Source organism: Myodes glareolus, chromosome 6 (genome assembly GCF_982192425.1).
Source record: "Myodes glareolus chromosome 6, mMyoGla1.1, whole genome shotgun sequence".
NCBI classification, from domain to species: domain Eukaryota; kingdom Metazoa; phylum Chordata; class Mammalia; order Rodentia; family Cricetidae; genus Myodes; species Myodes glareolus.
The window spans coordinates 48,113,053-48,137,678 of NC_142031.1; the positions used below are offsets into that span (position 1 = coordinate 48,113,053).

The window sequence follows — 24,626 nt, forward strand, 5'->3', positions numbered from 1 at the left end:
GAAATACCTCTTGATTAGAAGAGGTGATAGTTCATCATACAATTTGACCATTCAATATAGACTAACTTATACAACTAACAAATGCTTTTCATTTGATTAAATATACTTGTCAAAAGGGAACCTCCCAAAAATTAAGGTTGGGGAAGGGTTTTTGTTTACATCTTTTCAGGAAAAAGAAGGCATCCACCTAAGGGATCTGAAAATCCCAGAAAATATGAGACATCTGAAGAAAAAGGACAAATCATTTAAAGACAAAGTCCCATGAAAAGAATAATTGACTTATTAGCATATTACACCTCCGACAGAATAAAACTTCAAAAATCTTCCCAAATGTTTGTTTTTGATATTCTCTATAGATCTATAATGCAAATAGTCTTTTTGTAGTGCCAATATAATTAAAAATTAAAGCTGTTTTTGGAGTTAGATTGTATCTCACTCCGTCACTAAACCCAAGCATGTTTGTTAAAGTAAAATCCAAAATCTATGCCTCATGTCAGAGGAGTCACCTGATATGGGAGAGAAGAAAGCCCAAAATTTAGAGACTATTGTATTGACACTGATGTCATAATCCTCTGGTTTTATTTTGATTCTTGGAGACTTTTTTTCAGATATAAATATTATCTCAAAATTTATCAGATTGGTGTATATATATTTTAAACTTTTTGTCATGATATTAATGGTTATAAAGAGTACTAACTCATTCTAGAAAAAAAAAACCCTTCATCTAACTTTCTGTATTTGCTTTCAGGTTCGAGTCTCTATCAGGTAACAAGGAATTGAGTTTCTATACTCTAGATGTACATAACAAATATTGATCCTTTAACCAATCTAAGATCTGCTGCACATGACATTTACAATGTTTCAATTTTCTGGAGTGTACCGTACATAGTCTCACCTAACAGCGACCTTTGAAGTTTCCCAAATGAGGATTGGGCCCCACAATGATGATTCCACCAGGACTTTTCAGGACAATGATAACACTACTAAGGTGAAAAACACCATGTAAAGATCGATTTTAGACTATAAACTGTCCAGGACAATTTCGAGGTAGCTAGCTGAGAGGATCCAGCCTTACAGATTACTCTAGTCAGTGAGAAAAGCTCTGCACTTTCCCATGATGCAGAGATCAGACTAGACAGCAAATGATACAGCTGCCTCTCCCTGGACACCACAATTCACCCAAACTTTTCTTTTCAGGATACTGTAATGTAACAATGTCTCCACCCCCCCAAAAGCAGAAAGTAGCAAGAATATGACACTCACATTCGCAAGAGGTGGGGTGTGTGGTTATTGGTCATTCAGTGGGTTATGGACATTTAACATTATTTAGGGAGATTGGATTCAAGTTATTTTTGGTAATAGTCAGGAAAAAACCCAAACAAAGGAGAATAGATTTAGGGATCTTGTTCTAAAATACAAAAGGGGAATATGGATAGGATAGGATATAAGGGTAGATTATTGAATCTACTCTGAAAAGAAAAAAAGGGGATATAGATATGATAGGATATAAAGGTAGATTATTGAGTATACTCTGAAAAGAAAAGGGGGTTACAGAAATAAACTAGAAAGGTAGATTATTGAATCTACTATTAAACCAAAATAGCAACTACATGATTTATATATTTTACATTGATATGGAAAGCATTTTTTTTAGAAAATGTGGAAAATATATTTCTTTTTTTTTTTTTAGTTTTTCATTATGCTGTTTAATCTAGCACGTTGCCTAGAAAGGCTTGTTAACAAGAGTACAAATACATCTCCATCATGTCTCTTAGAGACCTGTTTCACCCACTGCTCTGTTTGGCCGCTAGCCTCTTGTCTCTCTCTTCACCAACTGTGAGGTGGATTCCTTTTCCTCAGGGAAGAGGAATCCATGGTTTGTTGCCCTTGCTAATAACAAAAATGTTGGAAAGCTGGGTGGCAAAGCTGTTCCCATTGGCATCTTTCACAAGGACCACATCAAAAGAGCTGGGATGTCTCTCTCTGTTGCTGATCACACCAATTCTTCCCAAGTTAGCACCCCCAGTCACAATACGCAGGTTACCAGTGTCAAACTTGATGAAGCTGGTTATTTTGCTGTATCCAAATCAATCTGAATGGTGTCATTCACCATGATGAGGGGATCAGATGTGGAATTCCTTTTGTGCCCACAAAGATCTTTCTCACTTTGCACAACTTGTGCTTGACCTTCTCAGGTGTAATCCGATGAACGGCAAAGCGATCCTTGGTGTCAAATATCAGACAGAAGTACTCTCCAATCTTGTCAATGCTGATGACATCCATACACCCAGCAGGGTAGGTTATATCGGTCCTGACTTTGCCATCAATCTTAATGAAGCGCTGAATACATATTCACTTCATCTCCAGTCAGGGCATACTTAAACCTGTTCCTCAGGAAAATGATCAGAGGCAGACATTCCCTCAGCTTGGAGGGCCAGTGGATGGACAAGGCGCAAACACGCCGGCTAGTTTATCCAGCATCCAATGTTTGGGAGCTGCTACATGCTTCAGGTGTTTCTTGGGATCACTAAGCCATGGCTGCATTGTGATCGAAAAGAGCAAAAATATTTTCTATAATATCTATTTATCACTTTAAAATAGATACTACTTATTTCCTTTAGAATAGATACATTGAGGATATTCATTATTAACAAGATATTGGAGCATTCATGGTGACAATAAAGGTGATTCTGAACTACAAGAGTGATGTTCTTATGTCCCTGCCAGAAGTAGAGCAAATATGAAGAGAATCACAGTTATTGACAATTTGTCCATATAAATAGACCCCTTTCTATGTCCCCTGTATTGATACCTTCCATTTTGGGGGAATGAGGTACAACAATATACCATAAATCATTTATCATTATGAGAAGAAAGTCATTGTCTATATATTGATTCACATTTTATGTTATAAAGCTTTCACAGTGGGCAAATTAACATGAAAACACAACCATGTCTACACCAGAGCACAAAGAATTTTCACAACCCTAAAATTGTCTTATGTGCTAGCAAATAATCTCTGCTTGTGAAATATTTGTTCAGTAATTTCATGATAGGAATACAGAGATTCTCAGCAACTATTATGTTCTTTGGAGAAATGGGGGTTTCTCTGACACCCTGTTATAAAGAGACAAAGAGTAGTGACAAAGATTGTAAGGAGGCTACTGAGTACTTACTGATTCAGTGTTCCAGCATGGATAAAAATAGAGAGCAATAGTATACAAGATCAAAGCTAAGGAGCAACCAGGAACTTGATTCCTGCAATGAGGTTAAGTAACTGATCTGTAGTAAGAAGTTCAACAGCACAGTTGGTTTTCCAAGGATGAGGCACAAGCTATCTGGAGCAGAGGATGGACATAATTTTGATAAGTAGATATGCATGTATCATAGACAGAATCCTCAGACCAAAAGGAAAATAAAAAGTAAACATAAGATCAGATCAGAAGTATTAAGTTTGGGGACTATGGGTCCCCCTTTAATTTAACTGAACAATTGCGAAGGTGGGACTTTTCTTGCCTGCTCTTTTTTTTTTTTTTTTAACCAAACATGGCTTGCTCTAATGTAATATGTTTACATCATCCTCAAGGGCTCTCACATGAACTCTTCCTTAGTAAACCCTTGTGTTCAAGTACACAGAAGAACCCAACCCAGGGAGCATGAAATCTTGGAGGAAATACTTGTTTTTATGGCTGGAAATGAAAATGTCACTTAATACAATTACTTGTTTTTCACTGAGTACGGTGCCTCAGATGCATGGCCTGAAGGAGAAAGAATCACAGAACTCTCAAGTGGTAGTGGAAAGGATCCTTGGAAACGTCTCAGGCTGAGTAGAGTGACAAATTCAGTCAGCAACAAAATTGCAAACGTACATGTACACAAGCAGTTGAGCTGCATACATATATACAGGTGACACACTGTGCACCCCAGATCCCCAAGACTTACATCTTGGCAGATACATCTATTAATATGCTGGTATCTTGGATTATTATCTCCTGCTTTCTGCAGATCCCAACTCTCATCTGTACAACTGTAACCTCTTCCTGCCTAGCAGAAAAAAAATACCGATTTCACAATAATAGTTCTATGACCATTGGTGCATTTTTCTCTATTTATTTTTACTTCCCAAAAAGAGCAAAAATAGATTGGAAAAGAAGACCTTCGGATGGAGAATATCTGGAATTGTAAGTGCATGTATTGAATCACTCTTTTTTAAGATTCATGTGTCCTAGGATATGTGTGGCTTTGAATATTATTATTGCTTGTATTTTCGATAATGAGGTTCACTATCTGTCCTTCCCAGATCCTCTCTTTAATTTTGTTTTCTTGGTGACTCCTTTTGTTCTCTCAAGTGGGAAGAGACAGATTTGATTTCAGTGGGTTTTTCATATTTGATAATTATAATCTGTGAACATATCTTGTGCTTCCATTAATTCCTCAGACTCTGAGAACATTCATTTCTAGATCTGCAGTAGAAGGGTAGTTGACAGCAGTTTGGCACAGCACTTCAGAAAATTGTGGAATTTCAAAAGTCTTTCTGTTAGAAGAGATAAATCCTTTGAAAGCAGTGACTTTGAAATCCCTCCTTGTGTTCTATAAGGATAGGATTTGCCTGTGTCAGTTACTTCTGATTCAAGTGCAGGAATGCCAGGATTAAAAGTTTAATTCTCTCACCTACTGTTTTATATCCTTAACATTCCTCAGAGTATTGAATATAAATATTCCCCACATTTTAGATTCCCAGGCATTTTCTTATCATTTACCTATTTGATCCATATTTTTTCATTTTATCTTTGCTTGATTCAGTGAGATCATGTCCACTAAGGACTCTTCCCTAGACACTCAAATTTTGGGGCAGAGATCTAGACAGTGTGTTTAGTATGCTTCAGGTATCTTGGACTATTTCCAGAGAAATAACCATGTGCAATTCTTTTGAAAGGAATTAAGGCATATTAGGTATCACGCAGATAGTTCTATCACTGTAGGGAATACATAAAAGAAAGATCTGAAATGGAGAAATAAAGCAGGTACTCAACTCTGAACTCAATATGAGTAAATAATAATACATAATCAAGGTTTACCTTAAGTCAGGTGATGGAGAATGCTGAAAGTGTTGGGTGGGTTCTGGTGTACGTGACACTGCAACATGTTGCTAGCACCTTAGTATTGTGATGAAGCATCAAGTCAAGACAGCAGAGAAGGGAAATAATTCAGATGTAAAACATAGTTAGGCAGTGAGTATATCCTTTCACATTTTGTCCAACATTGAAACACAAAGAAATGATCAGAGAAATCCAAAATTTTACAACTAGGCAAAATATTTCATATTGATCTCTATGAGAGATAATGATACATTTAAATCTTCTTTTCTTCTGTTGTCAATTTCAACAGCTCAGGCACCGCTATGTACTAGGTCCTTTGTCCCTCCAGACAGTATAGCAATAACAGTCTTCCTACAGAGAACACATTTGCAGTAAAACAGATTTCTAAGTGTTCAGCATGTCAAATATGAGCAGGAGTATAATCCTTGTCAGGTGATATAACATGTCATGACATAAAGAAATAGGATTCTGAGATAGGAAGTTTTGATTTTCTGTGTATGATAAATATATTTGCCTTATGTAACACATTTTCAAAATCTCTGTGTTTATACAAGATAGGGTATATGAAGATAATATATATATACATATATATACATTATCTTTTATATTACTGTTAGGGAGTGCATAGCCATTTTGAAATCTGACTCTTCTGATTGTTAGTCATCAATCCACTTTTCTCACATTTTGGTTCAATGTGCACAGATATAATCGTAATTACAATGGTAAAAGAGATCATGGACTGTGAGACTGGCAGTATTGCTCACAATAATGATGTTTGTATTTATCAGGTTGCAATTCAATTTTATTTTCCTATTTTCATTCTTAAGAGATGAGAAATTACAATTCAATAAATATGAAATCTAAAGTAGAAGCATTTACTTTCTGAGAACTGTAAATGAATTCATAGGAGCACAGTAGCTTGTCTCATGCTTATATAGACTGTTACTCTGATACTATGCTATACCTTCTCAGATTGTCAATGAAATGCTGTCGTGGAGGAAACATATAGAAACATAGAGGATAGTTTCAGTTTACTGTCTTATCCTATGGATTGAGCTCTAGATTCTGTGCCTATATTTATCTCTATTTCATTTATAGGTAAAATCATGTAAATAATCAGGTATTATATTGATTTTTTTCTAAAGAGTCATATTTTCCACTTTCTAATCTATTTACACTGAATTTTAAGCTTTCATGTTGACAAAATCCTCAAACATAATTGCACATGTTAAAAATATTCTTATTATTGTCATCAGGTAATATCACTTAACTCATTGCTTTCCTCACTCAAAGTCTCCATTGTTGTACCCTTTTATACATTCTCATACACACATACTAATCCCAGTCAGATTTATGGGCTCCTTTTTTATAGTTATTACTGTTACCTGTTTAACATATAAACAACTATGTAACTACTACCTGTTGAGTCCTGTTAATGTTGCTTGTATGCATATGGTTTGGGAACTGAGTATTTGGGGTTGTCTAATTGGTTAGGTGCTCATCCATAAAATGATTATTTTATCCTGTTCTCAATAGGAATTAGTTGCCTGCTGTCCTATGTCTAAGAGTGGCTCATCATGAGAATACTTCCCCTTAGGAAGCATGTCTATAAATGTCATATTTGAGCTCTTTTAAAGGCAGCTATATTGTTGGGGTATCATGTGTGTACCTTTTCTGTTACTTCTAAGGCAAATAATGCCACATATCTCCATGTTCCATGACTCTCAGATTCTTTCTGTCCATCTTCCACAATGCTTCCTAAGCTTATTTGTAAGAGATTTGTGATATATTTATCAGTTATCTTGGGCACCCCTGAGAATAGGTCATGCTGCCTTGACAACTGTTGTTATTTTTTTTAGTTATCTTTTTGTTGTGCTGAGTATTTTCTTTAGTGTATAGTGAGAGCTACGGTTTTCTGTGGGTATAAGGAAGAATATTTAGAATGCCTTTATAAATGGTTCAATCTTAAAAAGCTCTGCCCTACATTTAAAAGGTTTAGGAACCAAATAGGAGGATCCAGATGCACCATTTGGCACTGAGAAGTGTCTGTTTTCTATTCACATAAAGTTAAATGAATTAATCTCTTTGCCAATGGACATTTCCAACATGAAAAAAATATTGCATTTTGTTAAGCAACTAAGGTGTCTGGATATGAACAATTATTTTGGGTTCCCCAGCACAGAACAATTTGAAAAATATACAATACTGAAGCCTTGCTTTATATACATTGCATGTTGAAATTTTAATTATTTGCCTCCTTGTAGATGTACTTTTAACCTTCCAAAGTATACTATCTTCTTCACTACAAGTCATTATATTGTAACAATAATGGGGTGCCAGAGCATGTAAAGTGGTGACAAAACCAGTGAGGAACGTGACTTTGAATCCATAGGACCCAATCACACTGGGCATGGTAGGGCATAGTTGCATTGGGAGTTCTCTATCAGGTAGATGCAAAATTCCCAGAAGCTTCACTGGCATGTGAAGTAGCAACAACTAAGACACATAATCTTACATGGACTGAAAAACAAACACAGTCAGAGAAGTTATCATCTGCATTTCCTGCACAAGCATTGAAAAGTTTTCCCCACAAGAGATGTGTATCCAAACATATCAGAGATAGAAACACTGATACACAGCATAGACACATGCAATCTATGACAAATATATAACTGTAAAACATCCAACAATTGCCACAGATAATTTAACTTAATGAGGGTGATTCATTCATAACAATATGTCTCAGGAACCTTATGGCTTAACAGGGAAACAATTGCATTTCATAGTTTTGGAGAAGGTCATATTACACAATTTTAATCAAAACCATTCATTAGCAGATGTAAAATTACAATGTGTTCTAACAAAATACAAGCTTTCAAACTGTAGAAATGGTTGCATTTAAATTTGTTCATTTGATTGTTATGAATTCCCACCTGAATGCTATAACTTCTATGTAGGCTGATTGAGCAAAACTACCAGCTTATTTTGGCCATGTTATTTGCCATCGAGGAAATCAACAGGAACTCCCATCTTTTACCTAACACCTCTCTGGGAATCGAGGTGTATAATCTCATACCTGCTGAAAAGAATATTCTAGAGAGTGTGTTTTATTGGCTCACAGGTCTGAGCATCTTCATCCCTAATTACTGCTGTAGAAAAGAGAGAAAATCAGCTGCCTTACTTACAGGAACAAGATGGAAAACATCTGAAATCATTGGGACAGTATTGCATCTTTACAAATTTCCTCAGGTGAGAGTGACAAAGCCGACAGATTTTAACTCTGTGCAAAATGATAGTGAGAGATTTTAATTACTATAAAAGAAAATCTTGAAATATAGATGAAGACACATCAATATTTTCTACTTTAAAATGTGGGAAAGAAGATGACCAGTGGAGAGGGTAGACTGAAACATTGAGACCTTCCAGTAACTTTCTAGAAACTTCATAGAGTGATACATGACTTTAAAAACTGTTGAGCAGATTTTCATCCCTGCCACATCGATCAAAGACAAAGACAAAGATTGCTCTTCATGGCAATACTGGTTCTACTAGTAAAAATACTGTATTCCTTTCAGCTTACTTTTGGGCCTTTTGATCCTGTTCTGACTGAAGGAAACCAGTTTTCATCTCTGTATCAGGTGGCTCCAAAGGATACAGCTCTAACACATGGCATTGCATCTTTGATGCTTCATTTCAGCTGGAACTGGGTTGGAGTGCTCATCTCAAGTGATCATAGAGGTGCTCAGATTCTATCAGACTTAAGGAGAGAACTGGACAGGAATGGGGTCTGCATAGCTTTTGTGGAAACAGTGTCATTTCTAGGGGAATCAGTATATTATAATCCTGTGCATACTAAGTCACGTATTCTAGAATCATCAGCAAATGTGATTGTAATTTATGGAGACAGTACTTCTTTTTTAACTGTAATAGTAAATAAATGGGGAAAATTCATATCTAGGTTTGTGTGGGTCATGAACTCAAAATGGGGTGGTAACAGGTTTCATGAATATACCATGTTAGATTCATTCCATGGGAGCCTCATCTTTTCACCCCATCATGGGGAGATTTTGGGTTTCATAAAATTTATGCAGGAAGCCACCCCTGCAAAATACCCAGAAGACATTTATCTTCATATCCTTTGGAACATTTATTTCAATTGCTCACTTTTGCATTCTAATTGTCAAATCTTTGAAAACTGTCTGCCCAATGCCTCTTTGGGATTGTTGCCAGGTAACATTTTTGACATGACCATGACTGAAGAGAGTTACAATGTGTACAATGCTGCATACGCAGTGGCCCACAGTCTCCATGAGATGATTCTCAGTCAAGTTCAAGATCAAACGGAGGCAAATAAAGATATAACTCTGCCATTCTCTTGGCAGGTAATGTCCCTTTTATTGCTTTGCACCATCAGAAACAGGACACCAGATACTATAAACGCTGTTGATCTATTCGTTATAGAATCCTGTTTTTCTTTAATTATACTAGAGTTGATTTTAAATATTTTGGGGACTAGATGTCAGTGCACCCCCATGCCAGTGTACACGATGAGTGTGGGTAATACTGCTCAAGTTTTCATTTAAGAGAAGAATACTCCTTTTGGTAGAAACAGTATCTTCTCTTAGTAATAACTCAGTGTGATAATACAACCTAAATATTCCTGATTGTCCAACAAACTCAAGTGACTTCAGGCCCCCACTGAAGATCTGAGAAATTTGGAAAATTCAAGAAGGTAGCTAGTTTGTATAGAAGTTGAGATTGGCTTGCTGTATACTCCTTAAGTAACGAAGGATTATACACAGTAATGCTTGGGTTAATACATTTTATAGAAAATGACATTTTAGAAACTCAGTGATAGCTAATTTCTTCTAGGCTTTCCTTTTTTCAATGTTGTGGATACTTTCTCTAAAACGACATTAACATCATAGTCACAATCAGGGAGCAACTTAGTATTTGTAGTTCTGTTACACATCTGTGATACCAGTTTTATGACAGGATTTCACATCTCTTTCAGCTTCACCCTTTTCTGAAGAAGATTCAAGTGAAAAATCCTGTAGGAGACCTTGTGGTTCTGGACGAGAAAAAGAAGTCAGATGCAGAATATGATATTAACAACCTTTGGAATTTCCCAACAGGTCTTTCACTACAGGTGAAAGTGGGTACATTTTCTCCAAGAGCTCCACAAGGTCAACAATTGTCAATATCTGAACATATGATTCAATGGGCCACAGTATTTTCAGAGGTGGGTATGGGTCTTTTTAAAAAGCTTCTAATGTATGTTAATAACAAAACAAATGTTTCTCGGTCTGATGACTTGCTTCCTAACTTGGGCCTTATCAATATACCTATAACTCTCAACATAAAAAATTACTGTTTGTTCATTCTGGTGAATATATTTTCCCATATGTTTCTAATTATCCATTTATTTTGACATTAAAAACAAGATATGATTTAGTAGTTTGTGACATCATAGTCACACAACAGCTGATAGGATGCTTATTTTGACTTTCAGGGTTTTAGTTAATTGTTCTCAACTTGACATAAATTAGAGTTACCTATGAAGAGGAGTCTCAATTGAGGAAATATTTCCAAAATACTTGCCAAAATGTAAACCTCTCAAGCATTACCTTGATAAAGGATTGATGTGGGAGGAAGTATAAAAATGAGAGTGGTGGTGGCAGGTAGTTCTTAGTTGTTTCAGAAATACAGCTAAGAAAGTCATGTTTAGCCAACCAGAAATTAAACAAAAGTCTTACATTGTCTTAATTTCAATTCCTATCTCTTTTTTTTTTGCTTTTAAGTCCTGTCCTTAATTTCACTGATGATAATTGGTAGTGTATAAGTGAAAGACGAAATAAGCCTTTCTGTCCACAATTTGCTATAGGAATGCTGTCTCATCACAGTTATGTAAACTGTAAATAAGACACCTAACTTAGAGTGTTACAGTCAATCCTTGGGTGGCATTTTTTTAAGTGTAGGCAAACAGAACAACAAAGTGAGAGGGTTCCCATTTTTTACATACATAAACATTTATTCAATAGCTATGAATTTTAATTTAAAAGATGAAAATTACATACATTTAGACATATCTTTTTAAAAAAACTATCTTTTCTCATTTTACATATCAATTCCAGCTCCTACTCCCTCTCTCCTCCTTCTCCCTCCATCTTCCTCCCCAACACACCCCATCCACTCCTTAGAGAGGGTAAGGCTTCCCATCGGGAATCAATAAAGTCAAACACATTACGTTGAGGCAGGACAGAGGCCCTCACTACTACATGTAGGATGAACAAGGCATTCCTTCAAAGAGAATGGGTTCCAAAAAGCTGGTATAAGCAATAGGATAAATTCTGATCTCATTGGCAGTGCCCCACAATCTGCCCTAGTCATACAACTGTCACCCACATTCAGAGGGCCTAGTTTGGTTCTATGCTGGTTCCCTCACTGTCAGGCCAGAGTTGGTGAGCTCCTATTAGCTCAGGTAAGCTGTTTTAGTGGGCATTCCCTCATGGTCTTGACCACTTTGTTCATATTCTCACTCCTCCCACTCTTCAACTGGACTTTGGGAGCTCGGCCTAGTGTTCTGCTGTGGATCTTTGCCCCTGCTTCCATTAGTTTCTGGATGAAAGTTTTATGGTGACATTTAAGAGAGTCATCAATCTGACTACAGGGCAAGGCCAGTTCAGGCACCCTCTCCACTATTGCCTAGGGTCTTAGCTGGGGTAATCTTTGTGGAATCCTGTGAAATTCTCTACTGCCAAGTTTCTTGCTAGTTTCATAATGGCTCCCTAAATCAAGACATCTCTTTCATTGCTCTCATATCTGGCCTTCCCCCATCTCGACTGCCCAGTTCCCTCATGTTCTCCTCCCCACTTCACTTCTCCCCTCCTCCTCTTCTTCAGCTCTCCCTACTCCCCCTATCTCCATGTTCCCAATTTTCTCAGGAGATCTTGTATATTTCACCTTTCTAGGCAGATCTATATGTCTCTCTTAGAGCTCTTCTTGTTACTCACTAGCTTCTCAAGAGTCATGAAATGTGGGCTCATTATCCTTTGGTTTACAGCTATCATCCACTTATGAGTGAGTACCGTTGTAAGGAGAGAGGGCCTGCTTATTTTTCCCCTGCCCGGCTAGCTTTCACCTGAAATAACCACACAGAAACTGTGTTAGTTAAAACACTGCTTGGCCCATTAGCTCTAGTTTCTTATTGGCTAATTCCTATATCTTAATTTAATCCATTTCTATTAATCTGTGTATTGTCACATGACTGTGGCTTACCGGCAAGATTCTAACCAGCGTCCATGGATCTAAGCAGCAGATCCATGGAGTCTCTCACTCTGCCCTTCTTCCCAGCATTCAGTTCTGTCTTCTCTGCCTACCTAAGTTCTGTCCTATCAGGCCCAAAGCAGTTTCTTTATTCATTAATCAATGGAAGCAACACATGAACAGAAGAACCTCCTACACATAGTACATACCATGTTCTTCTTTCTGGGTCTGAATTATCTCACTCAGGATGCTTTTTTCCTACTTCCATCCATTTGCATCCAAATTTCAAGATGTAATTGATTTTTATTGCTGAGTAGTGCTCCATTTTGTAAATGCACCACATTTTATTTAGCCATTCTTTGCTCGAGGGGTGTGTAGGTTGTTTCCAAGTTATGGCTACTACAAATAATGCTGCTATGAATATAGTTGAACAAATGTCCTTGTAGGGTGTCCATATTTTACTTACCTGCCTTTTTGGAAAGTGTAGGTGATTAAATCAACACGAGACAAGAAGGTGGTTTTTGTGTTGTTGTTGTTGTTTTTTTTTAACATCACAGTCTGCAAGTAGAGTCCATCATGGCAGGAAAACATGACAGAACTGATTTGAGGAAACTGGACAGATTTCATCCAAAAGCAGCAAAGAGAGTGATAGCTGCTACTGACTACCAATCTTTCCATTTTTGTTCAATTGCCCAAAATGATAGCACCCATTTGGGGAAGGTGATTAAAACTCCACTAACATAATGTAGGAAACTATTCTCAGAAATGTCCAAGAATTTGTTCTTATTTTGGCACTAATTTATACTGAGCTGACTGAAGACACCACAGTTACAGTAGAAAAAAAACATCCTCATTTATCCAGCCAGAATGATATGAACTGGATCAATCTGAAGTTTCAACATGCCTTCCACAGACTTTTCCCCAGTGATCTAACTTATACCTCTTCATGGTCCTACCTTCCAAAATGTCCGCAGATCATAAAGAGCTTCATAGTCTTACAAAGTAGCTTAGGAAAGAATGGTCTTTGTATGTCATACCACATAGAAACCTGGAGTAGCACAGCAAATTCTTACATTTATAAATACAAATTTTAATTGACAAAAGTTCTATATTCTAAACACATCATTTACTTGGACTGTGATAAAGAGCTATGTGTTTGTATCTTATATTAAACTTTGTTTAGATTCCTCAGTCTGTATGCAGTGAGAGCTGCACTCCTGGATTCCGGAAAGCCATCATGCAGGGCAAGCTTTCTTGTTGCTTTGACTGCACTCCTTGCCCAGGAAATGAAGTTTCCAATGAGACAGGTAAATGCCCAGTCCCTCAGGGGACTTTCTGTCCTTTCCACAGTATTCTGAAAATCTTAGCTAAAGGAAAAAATTTCAAGATGGCCATTTATTTACCTTAAATTAGCGATTTAATTCTTTCACATTTATTTTCTCTTGAGTAACACATAGGGTTGATTTGTTTTGTTGACTCATTGCAGGCACTGTTGCCTCAAGAACTGACTTTCTACAAGCAGAGATTAATGTTCCATTTCACCAGGGGATTTAATTGATAATATCCAGTGTATTAAGTTTTCATTTCTTCAGATCAAATTTCAATCACAGTTATGACTCATTCCAAAAATTGTAAGTTTTCAGCTTGCAATCATAGTTCCCTTATAGCCTTGATTCATACAGGAGATCAGGAAGGCTTGTTTCAGTTTCCCAGTAGCATCTCTTGTTGTACTGCTAAAATAAGTTTTTAAATTACCTTAATAAGAAAATTTTATTACCAAGCTTTTTCAAATATTATGTAAATGTGTGAATCCTTATGTTACTCGGAACGTAAGGTATTGTGAATAGTCCAAAAGAAAAAGATAGTAAGATACTTGTGGGATACAATGGAAAACAGAATCCATATTTAGCATAGTAATTCATAAACTTATTCACATTTTTCCATTGGGAATTAATTATTTTAAAATTCAATATTTGCACATCTACCAATGAAGTTGATGCTATAGTTATTTCATATACAAAATTTTTATTATAGCTGTAGCAACATTCATGATGTTTTCAGAGACTTAAGTATATGATATTATTCAATAACCCATCAATTCCCAAATGTCAATCATGCATGAAAATTCTCATTAGAACTATTTTTTCTCTCCCAAGCCTACGCACACTCATCCAACAGTGTAACCCATTTAGAGATCTTTTATGTCTGAATCTGTCCTATTGTGAATCTGTAATATTTTACCATCCAGAAACATTTTTGTTTTGCAGTTTTAAATCATTAAGCATTTAAAAATCTAAGCTGTGACATTCGTAGGTCAAAAACAGGTACTACCTGCTTGTCACACTCAGTCAAATATGGCGGAGCCGCTTGTGCTTCTGAGCTGCAGAGTCACGGGCTGCACTGGATGTTGGTTCCACCTCTCTCCAATTTCAAAATGGTGAATGCACCATTTCTGTTAGCTCTGGGGTGACTAGGTGGGAGCCACAGTCAGCAGTTTAACTCTGAGACTGAGCGTGCAGCACAGGAACTCTTTTCATTCAAGTTACAGCCTAATCTGTACTGTGCAGCATGGAAACATCTCTGTGTATGACAGCAGAAATCCACCATGCTCTCCCGCCTGCCTAAGCCTGATTTTGCCATCTGCCTAGGTGCAGGCAGGGAGTGCTGAGCCATTGGCATGGTCTCAGAGTACTTTCTTCCCGATCCCGAGCGGGCACACAAACATCTGAGCCCAGAAATGCTCCATAGTCGGAGTTTGCACAGGCAACAGGGCCCAGGAAGCCATGTTTTAAAACGAAGCAAAAATATATCCTAAAAGTTGTATCAATATACAAAATGTACTAAACAGAGGTAGAACCATGCATATTTACAATCTGACAGAATAACTTTGCATAGGAGCACAAATATTGTAAACAGAAATAACAAATATAATTTGAACTTGTATCAATATACAAAAAATATATCAATATAAATTATCCATAAATAATAGCTCACAAATATTCACTCTATTACCCACTATTATTATCCCCCTTTTTTTAAATCTTCGAACTTAAATAGATTCCACCCCAGTCTTCTACCTTATACAAGTAAAAATCAACAACCCCTAAATGGTGTTTCCAATCCTGACGACAAACTTTTTTGGGAGAGAGGACACTGTCCTCTAGAATTGCTTCCTGCTGTCATGGGGCAATGTCTTGTTTATGAGATCCTGTAAAAGTAAAGTGATGGTTAAGTTTCACGATTACTGTCTAGTATAGTTGCAATCAATTTCTGAGCAGTTGATAGAGATTTTTCCAAAGTTCTTATTTGGAGTTCTGGCCAGAATGTCATGAGAAGGTGCACCATTTCAGTATCTGACACCCCCAAAAATCAGTCTTATACTAGCACTATCAGCATCATGACGTCATCTCAACCAGGTGGAGTTGTTGCTGTCAGGCCCCATCTTCTTCCTGGAATCTTCAAAGATTACTGCAGGAAAAAGATCTACAGGAAACTCAATTGTTCATTGTGGAGAACTTAAACATTATTCATATAGACATACATTCAACAAGGAATACAATATAGATAAAATAGGCACGGAGAAAGTAAAATTTTTGCAAAAGTCTTCCTTCTGTCCCATACCAGATGGCTCCTGACATGAGACAGAAACTCTGAATGTTCCTTTTAACAACATGCTTGAATTTAGAGAAGAACAGAGGCATTTTCCAACTCCAAAACCAGCTCTATATATTCATAAATATATATTTCAATGTATATGTTCTGATCACCTGTCCTCATAAGTTATATTCCTTTTTCTTGATGATCCTTACTGGATAGTTATTTTTCCTTCTCTCGGTATCCAAATATCCAGGGTCTCTTGAATTTTTGAAGATGTATATTTTCCGGTAAAGACAAGAGCAAAATCCTGTCCCAACCCAATATGGTTTCCTTACCACCTGTATGGTTGTCAACATTATGGATGAGATGTCATTTCTCTTTTTCAAGAGGTTTCAGTTTTCAAAGCTGGTGTGGGAGAATTGTCTGTATTCTGTCAATCATATTTTAAATAAATGCTGATTGGCCAGGCAGGAAGTATAGGTGGGAAAACCAGACAGGAAGTAGAGGTGGAGCAAAGAGAACGGGAGTATTCTGGGAAGCAGGAAGCTCCCTCTGCCATTCCTGCGCAGACCACCGAAGAGGCAGCATGTAACTTGCCCAGCTGAGAAAGGTACTGAGCCATGTGGTTAATGTAGATAAGGATAATGGGGTAATATAAGTTATAAGAGGTAATAAGTAGCCTGACCTAATGGGCCAATCAGTTTATAACCTAATGTAGACTCCGTGTGATTTTCTTTGGGGTATGCCAGCTGTGGGGTACCGGGTGGGACAGAAACCCCAACAAGCCGGCCCTCATGTTACACAAAGCGAATCTTTATTAATTTTAATGGTATCCATAGTTTTTCTTCTCCTGTGGAAACAAAAGCAAAACCCCTTCCCCAATGAAGCACATCTCTTGGTTTCCATTGTGAGGTCAACTAATCCTTGAAATTTACGGGTTGATTATATTCAGAAGTTTTTTTTTTCAGTATCCAATGTCTCTATGTTGTCATTGTTTCTTTCTCATTAGCATTAAGAGAATTCAAGGTTAATAAAGCATTATGCAATCTATTTCTTGGAGTATTTTTCATCACTTTCTGGTTGTTTAGCATATCCTTTATACTTCAATTTGTCCTTTCTATAACTGCCTAACCTGTAGGATTATGTGGTTATACCTGTAATATGCTTTATATTATAATGAGCAAAAACCATTTTATTTTCTTAGATACATATGCTGGATCATTGTCTGTCTTTATTTGTGCAGGAATGCCCATGATGGCCATAACTTCTAATAAATGTGTGATTACTGAAGTAGCCTTTTCTGAGCTCAAAGCAGTTGCCTATTAAAAACACGAATAAGTATCTATGCTATGGTCCACATATCTTAATTTTCCAAATTCCATAAAATGGAACACATCCATCTTCCAGATCTTATTCCTTTGAACACCTTTGGGTTACTCCCTACAGCCAATGGTGTTTGGTTATAGAAAGAGCATGTAGAACATCTCTTTATAATCTCCTTAGCTTGTTGCCATGTAATAAGAAAGTCTTTCTTTAAACCTTTGCTATTGACATGATGTTTTTTAAATGACATTCTGAAGCCTGCAACACATTTCCAATCAATAATTGATCAATTCCTACATTACTTTGTACTAGAGGACCTGGCAGACCCATATGGGACCAGATTGTGTTATGTATATAGGACAAAGCCTACTCCTGATTATGTTTTGCACCTGAATGAATAATGAAGTCAATTCTGTATCATCTGCTATAAATTCAGTGGTTTTAATAAGCAATATAATTCTTTCTGCATAATGAATCAGTATCAGTAACGATATTTAGAGGTTCTTTAAAATCCCTTAATACCATAAGAATAGTATGTAATTCTGCCTTCTGGACAGAATTATAAGGGCTTTGTTCCACTTTACTAATTCTTCTGATTTATAACCTGCCTTACCTGATTTATTAGCATCAGTATAAAATGTACAGGCCCCAGTTATTGGAGCATCATGTACAATTCAGGTAAGAATCCAAGAAGTTCTCTTTGTAAGGTTAAGTCTATCATTTTTGGAATAATCACTATTAATTTCTACAAAAATAGCACAAGTTCTTTGCCATGGTTCATACATAGTCTTTCCATAACTTTTTTATTTCATCAGCAGTAAAAGGTATTATATTCTCTGTTGGGTCTATACCTGCTAATTGACAAAGTCTCAATTTACCTTTTATCACTACTTGAGAGACATTTCCCACATAAGTTTCTATTGGTTTATGTGGTAAACAAAAAAGGTCCATTCTAAGATAATATTGTCCCTCTGCATTAAAATTCCTGTGGGAGAAATTCTGGAAGGCAATATGACTAGAATACAATTAAGATTTTTATTCATCCTATCCACATGTACCTCCTGTAATTTCTCCTCAACAATCATAAATTCCTTTTCCACTTCTGCTGTTAATTCTCTGGGACTATTTAAGTTTTTGTCTCCATCTAAAGTTTTGTTTAAATAAATTATTAGATCAGGTGTTATCACAATAGCCATTCATAGACTGGAAATGTCTCCTAACAATCTTTAGAAGGCATTAAGAGTCTGCAACCAGTCTCTCTTAATTTGTGCCTTTTGTGTTCTAAATTTCTGCAAACCTATTCTGTAACCTAAGTAATTAACAGAATCTCCTCTTTGAATCTTTTCAGGAACAATTTGTAATCCCCATTTATATGGAACTTTCTTTTCTTCTTCAAACATTTTTTCTAAAGTATCTGCATTTGAATCAGATAACAAAATGTCATCCATGTAATGGTAGATTATAGACTTAGGAGATTCCTTATGAATTATTCCAATGGCTGGTTTACAAAGTATTGGCACAGGGTAGGGCTATTGAGCATTCCCTGTGGAAGGATTGAAAATTATTATAAGTAGTCACTGTGAAGGCAAATTTCTCCCTATACTTTTCTTGTAAAGGTATAGTGAAGAAACAATCCTTTAAATCAATATCTATGAGAGGCCACCCTTTTGGTAACAGAGAAGGCAAAGGAAATCCAGATTGTAGAGGGTTCATAGGCTTAATAACCTTGTTTATAGCTCTAAGGTCTGTCACCATTCTCCATTTTCCAGATTTCTTTTTAAACAACAAATACAGGGGAATTTAAATGGCTGATAGATTCTTCGATACAGTGAGCATCTAGTTGCTGTTATACCAGCTGTTCTAAATCCTGCAACTTTTCCTCAACTAGAGGCCACTTTTTAACCCATATTGGTTTTTCAGTTAACCATTTTAAAGGCAGGGCTGTTAGTGCCTCTGAAGGTTTGTCAATGGTTTTGTGTTCTTGTACAGCCTGAATGGCTGGTGACCTTTGTCTATAATATTTTCTAATATCTTTCCCAGAAGCATAAGTTTTTGGGCTGCAAGAATGTTAATCTGGGTATTCTATTGCTATAATAGGTCATAACCCCACAAATTCCCTGCAATAAAAGCTACCTATGGCCTCAGCCTTCTTCTCTGTCCTTCTGGCTCTCTGCATTTGACCCATCTTGTGCTTTGTTTCACTTGAGATAGGGTTCGAAGTCTTAGGAACTGAACATCTACCTCTTGAAAAGGCCAATGTGGATGCCAAGATTTGGGGGTAATGATACTTACATATGCACACATGTTTAATAAGCCTTCAATAAAAATGCCATTTATACACTCTTAGCTTTGTTCTTTGATCATTTATAGAAGTCTACCAGAATATACATTTTCTATGTCCTACTGGAGTCTTTGATTGATCCTCCACATCTATTCCATCATCAAGACCAGTATGGGTTTTTCATTTATTTAATTTTATTGATTTTTATTGAGCTCTACATTTTTCTCTGCTCCCCTCCCTGACTCTCCCCTCCCCTACAACCTTCTCCCAAAGTAACCATGCTCCCAATTTACTCAGGATATCTTGTCATTTTCTACTTCTCATGTAGATTAGATCTATGTATGTCTCTCTTAAGGTCCTCATCGTTGCCTTGGTTCTCTGGGATTGTGATTTGTAGTCTGGTTCTCCTTGCTATATGTTTTAAAACCACTTTTGAGTGAGTACATGTGATACTTGTCTTTCTGGGTCTGGATTACCTCACTCAAAATGATGTTTTCTAGCTCCATTTGTTTGCCTGAAAAATTCAAAATGCCAGGGTTTTTCTGATGTGTAGTATTTCATTGTGCAAATGTACCACATTTTCCTTGTCCATTCTTTGGTTGAGGGGCATTTAGGTTGTTTCCAGGTTCTGGATATGACAAACAATGCTGCTATGAACATATTTGAGCACATGTCCTTGTGGCACAACTGAGTATCCTTTGGATTTATACCTTAAAGTGGTATTACTGTGTCTTGAGGAAGGTTGTTTCCTAATTTTCTGAGAAATCACCACACCGACATCCTAAGAGGCTGTACCAGCTTGCACTACATCAGCAATGCAGAAATGTTCCCTTTACCCCACAACCTCTCCAGCATAAGTTGTCATCAGTGCTTTTGATCTTGATCATTCTTATAGGTGTAAGATGCAATCTCAGAGTTGTTTTGATTTGCATTTCTCTGATAGCTAAGGATGTTGAGCACTTTCTTAAGTTTCTTTGAGCCATTTTAGTCCTCTGTTGAGAGTTCTCTGTTTAGGTTTGTACTCCATTTTTTATTGGATTATTTGTTCTTTTGATGATCAATTTTTTGAGTTCTTTGTATATTTTGGAGATCAGACCCCTCTCTAATGTCAGGTTGGTGAAGAGTTCTTCCCGTTTTGTAGGCTGTTGTTTTGTCTTGTTGACCATGTCCTTTGCTTTACAGAAGCTTTTCAGTTTCAGGAGGTGCCATTTATCAATTGTTTCTCTTAGTGTCTGTGCTACTGGGGTTATAACCCATATATTTTTTTATAGTAGGCACTGGATTTTTTTAATTTTCCTGGTGAGACACATTCTCCACAGTAACTGGGAATAATTGGAGCACATTTGTCATAAGGGTCTGCGCAAGGCCCCCAAAGGAGTTTCAAAAGTGGTATATAAAAAAGCTATTGAAGTCCTATATTGTTAAATTATCTGTCATCTTGTCCTTTTAAATCATAAATTCATAATTTATATTTTAAATTAGAAATCTTACTTGTGGTCGAGTTTGCGATGAAGTAGGTGCAATAACCATCACATGCCAGTAGGTGTTGCAGTGTTCTTGTAGCCACATGGTCAGTTTGAATCTGATTTTAACATTAAACTCTGAAAGATATATTCAGATTAAAAACAGTTATTTAGTGTAAATCACAGACTTTGTGCTCCATGGAGGTCCCTGATTGATCAGCAGCCACACAAGCACAAAGAATAGCAAGGTAGCAATGCCAAACAGAGGCACCTGGGGAAGCCTGGAAAAGCCCACATCCTGTCTGAATTTCTGTGGCACAGAAAAAAACTGGACCCAGTTGGGATATTTAATGAGAAAATATGGAGGACCACATCTAGCACCTACTCAGGGCCATTGTGTGGGAATTCTATACACAAATGAATGGTGTGGAGCCTGAGGGCAGCTGGCTAGAGCCACTGGAGACCCAAGCTCCATGATTTGAGAGCCAGCTGTAGAAATTAGCTTGATTTAGGAAATAACCAGGCTAGCTAAAAGATAAAACAATTATATTTTTTATTTATTATAAGGGGAAAACTCATGAAACAGGAATAAGAAGTTCAAGCTCAGCTGTGCTTTGAGGGAACCACAGAGAGAGAGAGGACCTGGGCCATGTACCCATTTTTCTCCAGGTTCCAGAAAGCCACACCCTAACTTGCTCCCACCTCTTAAAGATAATTGGTTAACAAAGCTTCTGCATCAAACTAGTGTGACAGGACAGTATAAGAAAAGATAAGCAAGATACAACATGCACACAGATGCTTGAGATCTGTGTATTGCATGTATGCCTGATTTAGCAGAGAGCCCTGTATCCCTTGGGACAGGAGTGCTGGGATTCAAACTTATGTTCTGTAGAAGAGCAACAAATACTTTTATCCACTGAGTCCTCTCTCCAACTCTCCATTTATTTTCTGAACAAAAGTAAAACAAACTAAAAACATATGTTGAAAAAGAAATGTTGACAATATTGAAATATTGACAATTTTATCCTGCATGATATGTACCTTTAAATAACAATAAGTGGATATATGTTATTGCTTCTGAGTTTGAATAATAAATATTTATTCAGAGAGCCTTTAAAAATCTGTTGTAGGAAGATTAAATCTAAATTGAACTGCTAAATAAATATTTCATTCCAAAATGAGTTTCAAAACATTAGTAATTTAATATCCATGGAATTGTCTCAACATGTCAAGAGGCTTAAAAACTACCAAACAACCCAAATTTTACCTGAGAACCCAGAAGGCGGGGAATCAAGTCCGGATTATTTTTTTGCTGACACTTGCATATGTGAAACCTCCATGTAACAAAATACAAAAGGGGAAGGAGATAAAGATAATAAAAGTTTTGAACACATATTTAATGATATCCAAGATATTTCAAAATCCAGATGAAAATAAATGTTCAAACCAAGAGGAATTTATAAATAAAAGTAAATGTGTGTCTTATGGTTGTGACCACCATAATTTTAAAAAGTAAAGTACATCACTATTATTAAAATTGATCTATCAGAAATTAAGGAATATTTTTGAGAAATAATATAAGGACTGAATTGTTTGGGAAGTGTGATTTTGTATTCTCATGATTAATATGTCACTTTTAACAATATGACAAAATAAAAATAAAACTCTTCAGTAAAAACAGAGGAAAAATTAATAATTTAATATACAGCTGAAAGAAATGGACTCAAGAAATGTAGTGTGTTGGACATTTTCTTTATTGACTTTGCAAAAGCTCAATTTATGGGACAAAAGGGTACCACACTTATTAAAATGCCTCTAATGGCTGGCCTGTAGCCAAGCCTCTTGAACATATTCTTGACTAGAGGTTTCTCTGGGCTGGAAGAAACCACTGTGTGTGGAGCCATACCTGAGAAGCTGATTCTGAGCTGTATATCAAAGCAGGTTCAGCAAGACAGTAGAGGCTGATCAGGAAATATCACATCAGCATGGACTCAGCTCCAGTTTTTGACTGGAGCTCCTTTGCACTGTAATGTGAAGGATTTCCTTCATCAACCAAGTTGCTATTGATCTTGGAATTGTTTGAAAGAAGTAGAAATTCTAACTTGTGGGATTATTCACCTCAGAGTACTCACTTAATTTTGCCTAAATAACAAGGAACATGGTTGTGATAACAATGCAATGAGATGGTACTTTGAATGTGTTAGGGTAAAGAGAAAACTTGACCATACATTCATGATCAACTCTGTTTCTTCCAGGTATGGGTCAATGTGTGAAATGTCCAGAAACTCACTATGCAAATGCAGAGAAGACACAGTGCCTCCAGAAAACTATGACCTTTCTGAATTATGATGATCCCTTGGGGAAGGGACTCACTATCATCTCACTGGTATTCTTTGCACTCACAGCTGTTGTTATTGGGGTCTTTGTGAACCACAGAGACACACCAATTGTCAGGGCCAATAATAGATTTCTCAGTTACATCCTGCTCATCACTCTTATGCTCTGTTTCCTCTGTCCTTTGCTCTTCATTGGCCTTCCCAACACTGCAACCTGTATCCTGCAGCAGAGCTTATTTGGACTTCTTTTTACTGTGGTTCTCTCCACTGTGTTGGCCAAAACCATCACTGTAGTTATGGCCTTCCAGATTACTGCTCCAAAGAGAAGGACAAGATGGCTACTAATCTTGCAGGCCCCTAACTTCATCATTCCAGTTTGCACCCTAATGCAAGTTCTTCTATCTGGAATATGGCTGGGAACATCTCCTCCATTTATTGACATAGATGCTCATTCTGAACATGGACACATCATCATTCTATGCAACAAGGGCTCAGCTATTGCCTTCTACTGCAGTCTAGCATACCTGGGAGTCATGGCCTTTGGTAGTTACTTCATGGCTTTCTTGTGCAGAAACCTGCCTGACACATTTAATGAAGCCAAGTTTCTGTCTATCAGCATGCTTGTTTTCTGCAGTGTGTGGGTCACTTTCCTCCCTGTCTACCACAGCACCAAGGGGAGGGTTATGGTGTCTGTGGAAATCTTTTCTATCTTGGCTTCTAGTGCAGGCATTCTCTGTCTAATCTTTGCCCCTAAGTGCTATATTATTTTGTTCAGGCCAGATAGAAACTCACTTCATCACATCAGGGACAAAATACATGGTAGGAGCAAAATTGATATGGTATGATGAGCTTGATATCCTAGAACCACAAGGTGGAAGGAAGGTGGTATGGGAGAATTATCTGTATTCTGTCAATCATGTATTTTAATAAAACGTTCATTGGCCAGGCAGGAAGTATAGGCGGGTCAACCAGGCAGGAAGTAGAGGCAGGGGGATGAGAACAGGAGAAGTCTAGGAAGGAGGAAGCTCATTCCTCCATTCCTGCCCAGACCACAGAGAAGCAAGATGTAACCTGCTCTGCTGGAAAAGGTACTAAGCTACATGGCTAACATGGCTTAACAGACAAGAATTATGGGTTACCATAAGATGTAAGAATTAGTCAATAAGAAGACTGAGCTAATGGGCCAATCAGTTTATAACTTAATATAGACTCTGTGATTTTCTTTGGGACTTGCCAGCTGTGGGGTACTAGGCAGGACAGA

General features: G+C 37.0%; 1 protein-coding gene and 1 pseudogene across 1 annotated transcript; one reads left to right on the forward strand and one right to left on the reverse strand.

Annotated features, from left to right (window-relative positions):
* Positions 1–1,784: 1,784 nt before the first annotated feature.
* On the reverse strand, positions 1,785–2,517 carry LOC148121808 (small ribosomal subunit protein eS4, X isoform-like; annotated as a pseudogene).
* Positions 2,518–3,966: 1,449 nt separating this feature from the next.
* On the forward strand, positions 3,967–24,210 carry LOC125403925 (vomeronasal type-2 receptor 116-like). The gene is made up of 6 exons (XM_085690731.2): positions 3,967–4,181; positions 8,057–8,348; positions 8,675–9,481; positions 10,114–10,341; positions 13,549–13,672; positions 23,285–24,210. The coding sequence occupies exons 1-6, from the start codon at positions 3,967–3,969 to the stop codon at positions 24,208–24,210; spliced, it is 2,592 nt and encodes an 863-aa protein (XP_085546857.2).
* The last annotated feature ends 416 nt before the right edge of the window (positions 24,211–24,626 follow it).